The following is a 13,815-nucleotide window of genomic DNA, read 5'->3' on the forward strand; positions in this document are numbered from 1 at the left end:
ATTCGTTTTTTAGGTACATCACAGATTATATGTATTTTTCATTCAACGTATCCTTCAGACAGTTTTATTTGGATAAAACTTTACTAATTCAGAACCCGGTAAAAACCAATCAATCCTCTTCTCTCTCTGCATTTTTCTTATTGACATTTGCTGTTAATTTTATTCAGTACTATTAAATAACTTATTAGTGGTTATATTTGTTTGCTATTTTAAAAGTAAACAATCAAAAGCTATCAATTCAATCTTCTAAACTTTAAATTGTATATAAAAGTGTAAATACTCTTTATTAGGAAGAATTTTTAGGTTTTCTTTTTTTAAATATATTTTTCTCTCATTTTTCCCCAAATTTTTTTAGAGTTTTCTCTCTCTTTGTAGTTTTTTTCTGTTTAAATTGATTTTAATGTAATTGAATGATTTCAGTTTTTTTATCAATAAAAAATTCCATGTTTCAGCGCAGCCGTGAAAGGAGAGAGGTGCCAAAATATACCTTGCAAGATTTACCAAATCTTTGTTAGGCAAAAATTGATATTCCACTTTATTAGTTGTTGTTTTTTTTAAATTCCCTTTTTGGACTTCAGTTTTAAAAAAAAATTATTTGTATAAGGAACTTTAAAAAAAAAAAAAATAGGTGAACTTGTAAATATTTTTACTTTTGCCTTTAAAATCTTTATTTACATATAAATAAATTATTAAAAAAAAAAAGAAACAAGTTGACAGCCACATAGAATTTGTTTTTTTTTCTGTGTTTTTATACAAAAATTACGTGATTAAGATAAAAAAAAACTAATACATTTCTGAATGTGAATAATTAAAAAATAAATTAATTAATAACTCAAATTCACAAAATATTTGCACAAAAAATAATTAATTGCTTTTATAAATGAATCTTCTTTAAAAATTTGTTTAGTCTTGTTTAATACTATCTCTTAAATTGATTATTAATAGAAAATAATGATAATAACTATATTAATAAATTGTGTTTGTAAATAACTTTTTATTATTATTCTGTATTTTAGTTTTTTTGTTTGTTTTTGTTTATCCTTTATTTCATTTTTAGTTTTTGTTTTGACTTTTGTGTCCTCATTTAATAAATCAAAAAAATAAAATAAAAATTGAAAAAACTAAAACAAAGTAGTTAAAAATGGAAGTGTATTTTTGTTTAATATTACCACAAAAAAAAACTTTAATTATAATATAAGTTTTACGACAGAATGCAAGGTAAGTTATGATATAAAACAAGAAAAATAAAGTTTTGTAGGATATCGGTTAAACAAATTCAAAAATTAAAAAATGTTATGAAAGAAAAATAAACATAAAGCCCGGTTAAAATGATGATATAAAGAATGATAAGAAACGATATGTGATTATAACTATAAAAAAAAAAAAAAAAAAAGGGTTCGTGGTGGTTTAGACCTAAAATCTATTAAAGGGGGTGTTGGATAGATGGATTCGGTTTCATTGATTCACATAACTCCTTGTACATCGTTACATTCAAACTTGGACTAATAAATATGTCTCCACATTTATTGAATACGACTCACACATGACACACATCTTAGTATACAGACTTGCACTTATCCTAAATGCACTTTGCCAAAAATAATACTCTTTTGCAGCAATCGCAGTCTTCAGTGTTACGTTGAATGTGGTTTTTATGCGAAATAACATTTACTATAAAATGCAAGTTTTTAAAGATGTATTAAGGGAAAATTCGGTTGCAAAAACGTATTATAATGGGGTTATTGACGCCCGGAGCTTTTTTCAATGCACTGCCGGCCTCAGGATGGTGAGCTGTAAGAACCTTCTAGGAAGAGGAGAAAATCGTAAGTCAAGCAGTTGAATTCAAACTCATGTTCTCCGCGTTGGAATACAGTCTACATTATGTTTCCTTCTCACCCTACACCTGCAGACTGTGAGGGAGGTACGTGTTTTTTAATTAATTTTTTTAATGAACTATTAGATGAATACCCAAGGATGACAAGTCTTTTAACTTCTTGACTATTCCAGTTACTAGAAAAGGAAACAAATTAGAATACGAAATATTCAATTCAAAGAAAGCCCATGTCCACTGACAAAATTATATAAAACAGTTTAAACTCAATATAAACTAGCCGTCCTCTGCCTCTGCCACCTGACAAACAGATTGAATAGCACACCTCTTGCACCAATTAAGCATAATGCAAGCGAGAGCTCAACACCATTCGAACACAAATAACAGTTACAATACCAACAACGTTAAAACTATGCTAAATACGAACTAACATCGCCAAAATCAATAAACCATGCAACAATTTCTCTAACTGGTAGTTCTCATCCATTCTTATTTAGGAAAATGATGAAATCAAGGAAATCTACATGGTGTGGAAATGTTCGTAAGGTAATCTTATCTATTTAGTACGTTCTGACTATACATCATAAACTAAGACCTCTTTTATGATGATTAATCTTCCGCTTTGAATTGGAATAAGTTATATTTTCCACTTTCATGCAAGAAAGGTTGAAGTTGAAAAAAAAACTAGAATATTTGAGGAATTTAAAAATTTTATTATTTGGACTAATAAACCTAATTGACAATAAAATAAAGTAATTTTAAATAAAAATTTAATTCGATTTTATTGATAAACAAAAAATTGTAGTTTAGAAAAGAAGCTGTCATTGATCGTCTGAAATTTTATCTGAGGCACCTGTCAGCGTGACACCTTTAAGCTGTACTTCTGTTTAATTATACAGGGATGTTAGAGTTAATATTAAAAAGTTCAACAGAGAGAAGTATAGCTTGATATGTAATACGAGAGACTTACATGTTGATAGAAAAAATATATTATTCTCTCTATAAAAAACAAATAATTACAATTATGAATCAATTATTTTTAAAAATGTATGCATTTAATTTCATTATTTAGTTAATTTTAAGATTTTTTTTTGAGCCACAATAGATCCATGGAGGTCGCTGTGGCGCAGGCCTTGAGGCCACCCTAATTTAATCTAATTGTAAGATTAATGCTAGAAAGTTGCAAATTTTGTTTAAAAAAAAAAAATGCGTAATTTATAATAATACAATAAAGAAAGACTTAAATAAACTTAAATTTTGAACATTTGTCTATTATTTTACCTATATTTGATATTTTTATTAATTTTGTGAAAAAAATAGTAGGTAACGGATTTATTTTAATTTAAAAATAAAAGCTGTACAAGCTAAAAAATACTTTTTTCTAGAACAGGTGCTGCTATCTGGTAGCTAATCACAAACTAATCTAGTACTGTTTTGTAATTCATTGTTTTTTTTAATTAATTTACATCATAAACTTTTTTTTAATTAGAAACATTTATAATTAGGTGGTATTATGTTATTATTAATAGATTTTTATTAAAAAGAAGCTATTTTAATTTGTATTTGCTGAAAAAAAAGCAATAAATGAAAGTTCCTTCGATAGTGGCCATTTTGACTTGGCTTGTATATAGCTAAGTTATGTTCGCAGGGTGTGGAGGGTGGGGCGTTTAAGATTTTGTCGTTTTCTGTACCAACCTGGTTATTATAAATTCCTACCAAAACTTTGAAATCATAACCCTACTTAACCAACATGAAATTTAACTTTGCTATAGTTTAGATTTCTGTACCTTCTTCTCGGTACCAACCTGGTTATTCTTTTAGTACTTCTTATCAAACTTTCAAATTATAACCCTTAACTTGTAAAACCAACCTAAAAAATGTAACTTTGATACATTTTAGGAGATTGTATTAACACATTATATTTACTTTTCTTTAACAAAACATTTCTCATATTTTCAAATAAGTTTGAGATATTTGGAGAGTTCGACTACACCGAGCAGTTGTGGTCTCCTCCATCTTCTAGATGATCATTTTTTGATTATAACATATTTATATTTAAATATTTTAGACATATTTGGAGAGACCGACGTATCCTCCTCCCTTGATGTCTCAGATGATACTGAAGAAACTTTATTACAGTTTTATATTTGAAAGTCCAGTTAGTGTTGCCCTCTGGTGACGCTTTTTAGAACTACTATTTTTAGAGACTGACAGAGAATCCTCTCCCCTCTATTACCTTGATGATACTGACGAAAAATATTTATTTTGTTCTATATATAGAAGTCCAATAAGTGCTGCTACCTAGTGGCGCTTTTAAAAAGTACTATTTATTACTTTTCCAGTAAGTGCTGTTATCTACTGACCATTGTTAAAACTATTTTTAATTTATTTTTTAATTCTATTTTTCTATTGAATTTTGTTTTTTCTATTTTGGCATTTTAATCACTTTTAATATTTTTTAATTTATTTTTTTTATACAAACATAATTTAAAACTATAAGATTACTAAAAAATAGGTAAATAAATGAAGACTTTTATGAATTAATGAGTTTTCGCTTTATTGTCAGCAAACTTAAAATAAAATATACAACTAATTGGATTAGATTCAAAATTGCAATACAACTACATTTTATAATTGTGTATTCGTTTTAATAACATGGCAAAATTTGATGAGACGTGAATATATTTGATATGGTTTGTCTTGAAGAAAGGTTTAGTTTAACAGAAAAATCCTACGTTTGTAATAGGACTACAATAATGTAAATTAAAATCGAATTATCAACTAAAGTTATTCTGGGACTGAAGGTTTAATGTAGTATTTTTTCCTTTTATCCAGTGCTTCCATCCTTCGGCTATTTCGAACTCTTGTCAACTTGCAGCCCTTTAAACTCAGCTTTCACATGAAATTGTTATTATAAGGTCACTCTATACTTCCAGCAGCACTACTGTAAATGTGTTGATTGGCATCCACACCCCATTTCCGATAATAAACTAAACAAGGGAATCTATCTACACTCCATTTGTGGAATTGTTTTACAGGTCTTATCTATTATTTAATACGTTCAAAGTAACGATCATATACTAACATTTTTGTTCATATAATTAAAATCTTTCCTTTTTTTTTTTTATTAATTTGAAATTAAATGTGCATGTTATTCTGTATTATTTTCTAATCACAAAACCATTTTTTGTCGGTCTAATAGTTTTTAATTCTTCGAGTCCAAGACACAACCTAACGTCTTCTGTAACCGAAGATCTACGTTTTGAGTTCTCTCAAACGAAATGATGGCCTATATTTCTACGTGAGTGAACATTCCATTATTAAATTGTTAGGTAGTAAATACCTAATGATTTGACAATAGAGTAATTAATACCACTTTTACTTGCAGTCTTCAAGTTGTCAATATTTACTTCGTAAATGCATTCAATATTTCTTTTAATCAAGTGTATGAATCACAAAATATATGAAAAGGTACAAGTTCTGCAAAAGTACCTAATTTCATGCTTAATAAGATAATTTAAAAGTAAAAAAAAAAATACAAGGAAAATTTTAACTTAAACCAATAAACTGGTTAGTTAGTTTACATAAAATTAGTATTTTACCTTCTATTAAGAATAAGAATTACTAAAAAGTATGAAGTAATAAAGAAATTTAGTATAACGTGACCGTAACCTTCCTCTACATGTACGCAAATGGATGGAGGAAATCTCTACTTGTGTAGGACTGTTTAGGAAATGATTATCTCTGTGGGCTCTGCTTCACATCCAGCAACCGAAAATATTAGCAGATCCTCATTAAGTCTACTCTGGAGAATGAAGACGTCTAGGGAATCTCTACTTGTGTAGGACTGTTTAGGAAATGATTACCTCTGTTGGCTCTGCTTCACATCCAGCAACCGAAAATATCAGCAGATCCTCATTAAGTCTACTCTGGAGAATGAAGACGTCTACGAAATCTCTCTTTTTTTAGGATTGTTTTCAAGGTAATGTTATCTATTATTTTATACGATATAAATATTGCAACATAAACTCATAAACCTTCATCAAATTAGGAGAATAAATAAAAAACTTTATTTTTGTAGAGAAAAATATTTATTTGCACACATATTTTATTTTTAAATAAAATTAAAATTTTACTTTCTATTAACAATAAGAGTTAACATACAGTAAGTACTTTACCTTCTATTAAGAATTAAGAGTTTACATACAATAAGTACTTTACCTTCTATTAACAATAAGAGTTTACATACAATAAGTACTATACCTTCTATTAAGAATTAAGAGTTTACATACAATAAGTACTTTACCTTCTATTAACAATAAGAGTTTACATACAATAAGTACTTTACCTTCTATTAAGAATAAGAGTTAACATACAGTAAGTACTTTACCTTCTATTAAGAATTAAGAGTTTACATAAAATTAGTATTTTATCTTTTATTATAATAAAGAATTGCTAAAAAATGTGAAGTTATAAATAATTGAGTGTAACCTGACCGTAACCTTTCTGTACGTGTACGCAAATGAATATTTGCAAGTAGAAATATTTTTAAAACAGTTGTGTTTATTGTTTATTTAATAGGAGAAAAGATAAAGTATGAAGTTGGCATTAGTTTTAAAAGTGGCCACTGTGCAGTACTGTAATACGTGATGGAGGGGGGCAGAGCGATGTGTTCACGACAAAGGTTTTCCCCACCCTGCCACGCCCTTTTAACACAGTTGGGCAAGATGGCGGCGTAGCATATCATATGTTCAGTACATGTGTTCACCTGATCACCTGATTCATTGGATGAATCGCTTGTCGCGCTGGGCTCTCATTGACCGGATTCAGCAGGACTTCTGGAAGCGCTGGCGGTTGGAGTATCTCCATACGCTTCAACAACGCTCCAAATGGTTACTCCCCGCCACTGAGATCCCCCCGGGACTACTCGTCCTCATCAACCAGGAGCACCACCCTCCACGCCAATGGCCTCTCGGACGAATCACCGCGGTGCAACCGCGTCAAGACGGAGTCGGTCGTGTGGCCGACGTGCGCAACGCTACGGGGGTCAGTCGGCGACCGTTGGTCAAGCTCTGCCCCCTCCCCACGCAGTAACCGCTGAAGCCAAGTCTTCAGGGCGGGCGGGATAATCGGTCGTAAACGAGAATAGATCTGGCAACACCGGGGAGTGCCTGGGTGGATGTGTGTGTGTGATACCCCTCGCCGAGCTGGGCGCTTGTACGAGAGTCGGGGCTCTCCGCCTTAGCTCGCTCGGCCTACTAGCTGGGCAACTAGAAGCGAGTCAGTCTGCTCTCTGCTGTAATAGAGACAACCTGCGCTGCTTCGTTTGTGCATTCGACGCCCACGCTGTGGTTACTACGCAACTGCTGCCTTTCGATTCCGCTGTCGCTACGCTGTTGGTAGTTAGCTTCCCGCATCCAGCGAACATCAGAGAAGTGCCCCCAGCTAATTTACATCTGAAAACACCCCGCTCTGCTTCAGAGACTCTGTCTCCGTACCCACTTCCGGATCCTTGCTTTCCCTTTTCTCTACGCTTTTCCTGTGCCCGTGCCTTTGTTCCCCGCTACGCTTGCCACTTAACTGGCCCCCCCTTTCTCATTGGCCCCCTATACCTTCCTTACTCCGCTTTTCCCCCTCTCCTCTAGCTACCTCCCTCGCTCTTCCGCCGCTTTCGATCTGACCTCCCTCTTTGGGCTCTGCTAGTGCTCTTCCTCACTCCCGGCCCATCCCTTTCATACGTATGTATGAATAGAGTCAACCTGCGCTGCTTCGTTTGCGCCCTGCCCCCCCTCCATCAAGTATTACAGTACTGCACGGTGGACACTGTAATTTAGGTGATTACGGTTCAACTAATTTTTCTGCTAACATCTATTACATAACTTGACTGACTCAGAAAATACCATCTCACTAATTTGGGTTCAGGTCAAAGTATTTGTCAATAAGTTGAACAAATAACTGAATATATCGTGCATAAAGTAGATAACAGTAAGTACACAGCAGCTATATTTCTTGATTTAGCTGATATAATTGATAATTTTAGCATATTGGACTGCTATACAAAATTAGGTAGACTTATATGCTATTAATTACATTATTCAAATCATACGATCTTTTTTAGAAAACCTAACTTTTGTATGTAAGAATAATAAAATTTTAATTTATTAATTACATTTTATTGTGGTAGATTACCATATGTATGAAAATAAATAAATAAAAAAAAAAACAGCTGGAATCAGCTGCTTAGATAACCTTCACTTACCAGCTGATCAGCCTGGCCAGTTACCGTCGGCCATCTTTAACACGTTCGTGGTGTCTCTTTATTAACGTGATTTTTTAAGTGAATATTAGTGCGTGGCAAAGTGAAGTTCGATTTTATAAATTGAATTTAAGTTATACTTAGTGCGTGATATACAGTTTTAGTGTAAATAGTATTGTGAATTATTTTAAAAAGTGACAAGTGCTGTTGGACTGGTGATCTATTGAGATGCTGATGAACTTGGATATTCTTTAAACAAGGTAAGACTTTATTATCAATTATTTAATGATATTTTTATTATTCTTGCATGAAAACAGCATGTCACTTAAATACTATACAAATATTATTGCTTCATCTTGCTTCGTTCAGTTTTGGTTAATTCTTTAATTTTTTGAACACTACAAAAAATATTTAAATTGATTTCTAAACCTTTTTGATGAATTCTTTGATTTTTTTTTTTTTTTTTTAATCGACTATGAGTTCAAAATTAGTATTCTTGGTTTACACTGGGTCAAAGTAGTCTGTAAATTTTATTACTTTTATCTTGGTAGAAACTTCTTTTTTTTCTCGCTCAAATGAAATTATACTATTCGCTAGAGAGAAACCAGGGTTTTTATTTTATATAAAATCTTTTTTTTGCCAGTAGGAATACCATAATGAAAAAATAAACAAAACAACACCACACACAAATGCAAAAAAAGTCTGTGAACACCATGAACATAATAAATTACATATTCCTTCACATTGTACATATATTATAAATTTTAAAAACTTGTACGACCTTCTTTGTTTCTAATCACTTCCAACAGGCGAGCTTTCATCGATCCTACTAATTTTGTAGTCGTCAACGTTGGAATTTTAACCCATTCTTCTAAAATAGCGTTTTTTAATTGTTCACAGTTTCTTAGTTCTCTTTTATTTATTTGGCTACTGTTTAAATGTTCGTTGAGTTGGGGGGGAGGGTGTTTATTTTGTCATTGGCTTTCGCCATACAGCCAGCATCGTCTAGGTGCTAATTCGATTGAGTTAAGGTGTTGAGGCGTCGGGTTGTATCACCTAAAAGCCGTTCTTATGTTTTTAGTTCGGTGTTTCGGGTCGTTTTCTTGTTGGAACGCAAACGTTCCATCCAACCCTATTTTTTTTAACTTTCACTTAAATTGTATCTTAATATTTTTTTGAGCACTTTTGTTGGGTTCTTGTCGAACAGTCTTCAGAATTTCCCGTTTATGAACGGAATTAAGTTTTGGTGGATGTGCACTGCGTGTCCTACTAGTCACACTTCCGAATTTTTCGCACTTGTTAATTATGTTCTGTTAAGATTTTTTTTTTTTAACTATCTTCTAATTTAAACAGTCTTTGCGAATAACGGAATAGGTCTTTTAGAATTACGGAATTAGAATAGTTAAGTAGTAATAAGGAATTCATCAATCTTTAAATTATGTATTTTTTTCCTGATTAGTGGAAAGTTTATCAACTTATTTGTGTACCAAAATTTTAGGAAGCAGAGACCCAGCTTGAAATTCCGCACTTTATTTAAAACTTCAGAGTGTTTTCTGAGCAGTGAGGTTCCATTCCAGGTCGATCAACTATTATTATCGTGTTGTTTGAAAATTACTTACTTTATTGCTTGATTACGATTAAACATCGACTGTCGTGTTGATGTTTATCTTATCGACATCACTAATGCATTTCATTAAGTCAACTTACTAGTTCATAAGCCATTATAGATGTACGTAATAGAAACCTTTTAAACTGAATTTTCGATTGCCTAATGAATATAACGATTTTAAAAGTAAATACTTACACTGGGCCAAAAAAGTCTGTGAACACTTGGCAGATAATAAGTCATTCTTACACATTGTACGTGTATTATAAATTTTAAAAACTTGTAGGACTTCCTTTGTTCCTAATCACTTCCAACAAGCGAGCTTTCATCGATCCTACTAATTTTGTGGTTGTCAACGTTGGAATTTTATCCCATTCTTCTAAAATAGCGTTTTTTAATTGTTCACGGTTTCTTATTTCTCTTTTATTTATTTGGCGGCTGATTTCATCCGACAAATGTTCAATTGGGTTTAGGTCTGGCGATTGTGGAAGGGTGTGTAGGCGCCGGGGTGTATTATATAAAAGGCGTTCCCGAGTTTTTAGTGCGGTATGTTTCGGGTCATTGTCTTGTTGGAAGACAAACGTTCCCTCCCAAACCCTAATTTTTTTGAACTTTTTCTTAAATTGCGACTTAATATATCCACATACACATATTGGTCCATCTTACCATTAATTAGATCTAACTTGCCCTCACCTTTAGCACTCATGCACCCCCACACCAGAATGTTGCCTCCCCAGTGCTTAAAAGTTGGCTTTATATTTTTCATTTTCATAGCTACTTTTTTTTTTGCCACCCTTTTTGTCGTCCATCAGACCCACAAACATTGAATTTCGACTCATCTGAAAAGATTACGGTTTCCCAGAAACTAGAAGGCTTAGAAACATATTCTTCCTCGAAATTCAATCGGCGCGTACGATTTATTTTATTGATAAAAGGTTTTTTCCTTGGGACTCGACCGCAATAATCGTATTCATGTAATTTATTTCTAATTGTCTGTGGTGTTACGCTTACACATAACCACTTGATAATTCTTGACTGATTTTTTGAGCGCTTGTCCTGGGTTCTTCTCGAACAGACTTCAGAATTTGCCGTTTATGAAAGGAATTAAGTTTTGGTGGCCGTCCACTGCGTGGCCTACTAATCACATTTCCGTACTTTTCGTACTTTTTAATTATATTATGCACCGTTGAAGGTTTTTTTTGAACTATCTTCCCAATTTCTCGAATCCTTTTTCTTTCATTTCGCAATCTCACAATAAGTTCACGAATCGCTCTAGGAACTTCCATATTAGCGGGCAAATATGTACTAATTAGATAATTTATTCACTAGACTGACTGTTGTGGTTTCTACAATACAATAGAGAACTTTGAAACTTTATTCAATCGTTTTTCTGTTTGTTATCTTAATGTTTTTACACATTTATACAGCTGTTCACAGACTTTTCTTGCATTCGTTTGTGGTGTTGTTTTATTAAACATTTAATTGTGATATTCCTGTAGAACAAAAATAAAAGATTGAATATAAAACAGAAAACTCTGGTTTCTCTCTATCGAATAGTATATTTCATTTGAAAATAAAAGAAGTTTCTACTAAGATAATAATAAAAGTAATAAAATTTAGGTTAGTGTTCACAGACTTTTTTGGCCCAGTGTATATAGTTATTGCAGTAATGAAGTTGTTTCAGGTGTTCCTGTGGTTTGACACCTTGGAACATTTCTTACTTTTTGTTCATTAGCAGTGTTGTTTCTATATTCTCTGAACTTTTCTTACCTACGCTATAGTTTCTACCTTAAATAAATGTATAACTCGTCAGGATATCCTAACTAGATTTTATTATTGGGTACTATGTAGTGTCTCCCTGCATCCTGTTAATTGTACACGTAACTCTTTATCTATGTCCAATATGCTTGAATGTTTTTAATTTAGCTGATTCAATTATTAAATTATAAAGATTCAATTATTGTATATTTAATATGGTTAATGCATTTATTTATTTAACATCGATAATTGAGAATCAGCTGATATAAAAACATACCCAATGTTGGGATTTTAATTACAGGTTACTGTAAATTAAGGGAAAGGAGAAGAAAACAGAGCTGATTAAGTTCTTAGGAAATAAATATTTTTATTTTAGATTAAATGATTATAATACATTCTACAGTTTAAGAAGTTAACAAAATTTAAGAATAATCATTAGTAATTTGAATTACATAAGTAAATGTGACATTATTTCAGGCTGCTGGTTTTAGGTAGAGGTGCTCGTGTTGATAACAACTATCTCTTTCATTGCAACACTTTGCACAGCATTGATTTCTGGATGTGAATTGACACTACTCCTGTTGCTGGTATTACCTGAAGATAATTGTACAAATGTTAGTGAAATTTTATTTTTAAAATAAGTTTTCTTTTTAAATTATTAAATCCTCCATCAAGTATTACAGTACTGCACGGTGGACACTGTAATTTAGGTGATTACGGTTCAACTAATTTTTCTGGTAACATCTATTACATAACTTGACTGACTCAGAAAATACCATCTCACTAATTTGGGTTCAGGTCAAAGTATTTGTCAATAAGTTGAACAAATAACTGAATATATCGTGCATAAAGTAGATAACAGTAAGTACTCAGCAGCTATATTTCTTGATTTAGCTGATATATTTGACAATTTTGGTATATTGGACTGCTATACAAAATTAGGTAGACTTATATGCTATTAATTACATTATTCAAATCATACGATCTTTTTTAGAAGACCTAACTTTTGTATGTAAGAATAATAAAATTTTAATTTATTAATTACATTTTATTGTGGTAGATTACCATATGTATGAAAATAAATAAATTAAAAAAAACAGCTGGAATCAGCTGCTTAGATAACCTTCACTTACCAGCTGATCAGCCTGGCCAGTTACCGTCGGCCATCTTTAACACGTTCGTGGTGTCTCTTTATTAACGTGATTTTTTAAGTGAATATTAGTGCGTGGCAAAGTGAAGTTCGATTTTATAAATTGAATTTAAGTTATACTTAGTGCGTGATATACAGTTTTAGTGTAAATATTATTGTGAATTATTTTAAAAAGTGACAAGTGCTGTTGGACTGGTGATCTATTGAGATGCTGATGAACTTGGATATTCTTTAAACAAGGTAAGACTTTATTATCAATTATTTAATGATATTTTTATTATTCTTGCATGAAAACAGCATGTCACTTAAATACTATACAAATATTATTGCTTCATCTTGCTTCGTTCAGTTTTGGTTAATTCTTTAATTTTTTGAACACTACAAAAAGTATTTAAATTGATTTCTAAACCTTTTTGATGAATTCTTTGATCTTTTTTTTTTTTTAATCGACTATGAGTTCAAAATTATTATTCTTGGTTTACACTGGGTCAAAGTAGTCTGTAAAGTTTATTACTTTTATCTTGGTAGGAACTTCTTTTTTTTCTCGCTCAAATGAAATTATACTATTCGCTAGAGAGAAACCAGGGTTTTTTATTTTATATAAAATCTTTGACAATAGGAATACCATAATGAAACGTTAAACAAAACAACACCACACACAAATGCAAAAAAAGTCTGTGAACACCATGAACATAATAAATTACATATTCCTTCACATTGTACAAGTATTATAAATTTTAAAAACTTGTAGGACCTTCTTTGTTTCTAATCACTTCCAACAGGCGAGCTTTCATCGATCCTACTAATTTTGTAGTCGTCAACGTTTGTATTTTTTCCCAGTCTTCTAAAATAGCGTTTTTTAATTAAACACAGTTTCTTATTTCTCTTTTATTTGTTTGGCGACTGATTTCATCCGACAAATGTTCGATTGGGTTAAGGTCTGGCGATTGTGGAAAGGTGTTTAGGCGCCGGGTTGTATAATGTAAAAACCATTCCTAAGTTTTTAGTGCGGTATGTTTCGAGTCGTTTTCTTGTTGGAAGACAAACGTTCCATCCAACCCTTTTTTTTTTAACTTTCAATTAAATTGTACCTTAATATTTTTTTGAGCACTTGTGTTGGGTTCTTGTCGAACAGTCTTCAGAATTTCCCGCTTATGATCGGAATTAAGTTTTGGTGCATTGCGTGACCTACTAGTCATACTTCCGTATTATTA

General features: G+C 31.7%; 1 protein-coding gene across 6 annotated transcripts in view; it reads left to right on the plus strand.

Annotated features, from left to right (window-relative positions):
- Positions 1–2,996, plus strand: part of LOC141448535 (uncharacterized) — a 261,469-nt gene extending 258,473 nt beyond the window's left edge. For 2 of the 6 annotated variants that reach the window (XM_074116932.1, XM_074116934.1), the window contains exon 7: positions 453–2,992. In XM_074116932.1, coding sequence (XP_073973033.1) covers positions 453–515 — 63 coding nt within the window. In that variant the 3' untranslated portion in view covers positions 516–2,992. Of the gene's footprint in view, positions 1–452 lie in introns of all 6 variants that reach the window. The other 4 variants (XM_074116936.1, XM_074116935.1, XM_074116930.1 and 1 more) reach the window with 3 other exon arrangements.
- The last annotated feature ends 10,819 nt before the right edge of the window (positions 2,997–13,815 follow it).

Source organism: Rhodnius prolixus, unplaced genomic scaffold (assembly GCF_049639745.1).
Source record: "Rhodnius prolixus isolate KJV_2025 unplaced genomic scaffold, Rpr scaffold_2, whole genome shotgun sequence".
In the NCBI taxonomy this organism is placed as follows: domain Eukaryota; kingdom Metazoa; phylum Arthropoda; class Insecta; order Hemiptera; family Reduviidae; genus Rhodnius; species Rhodnius prolixus.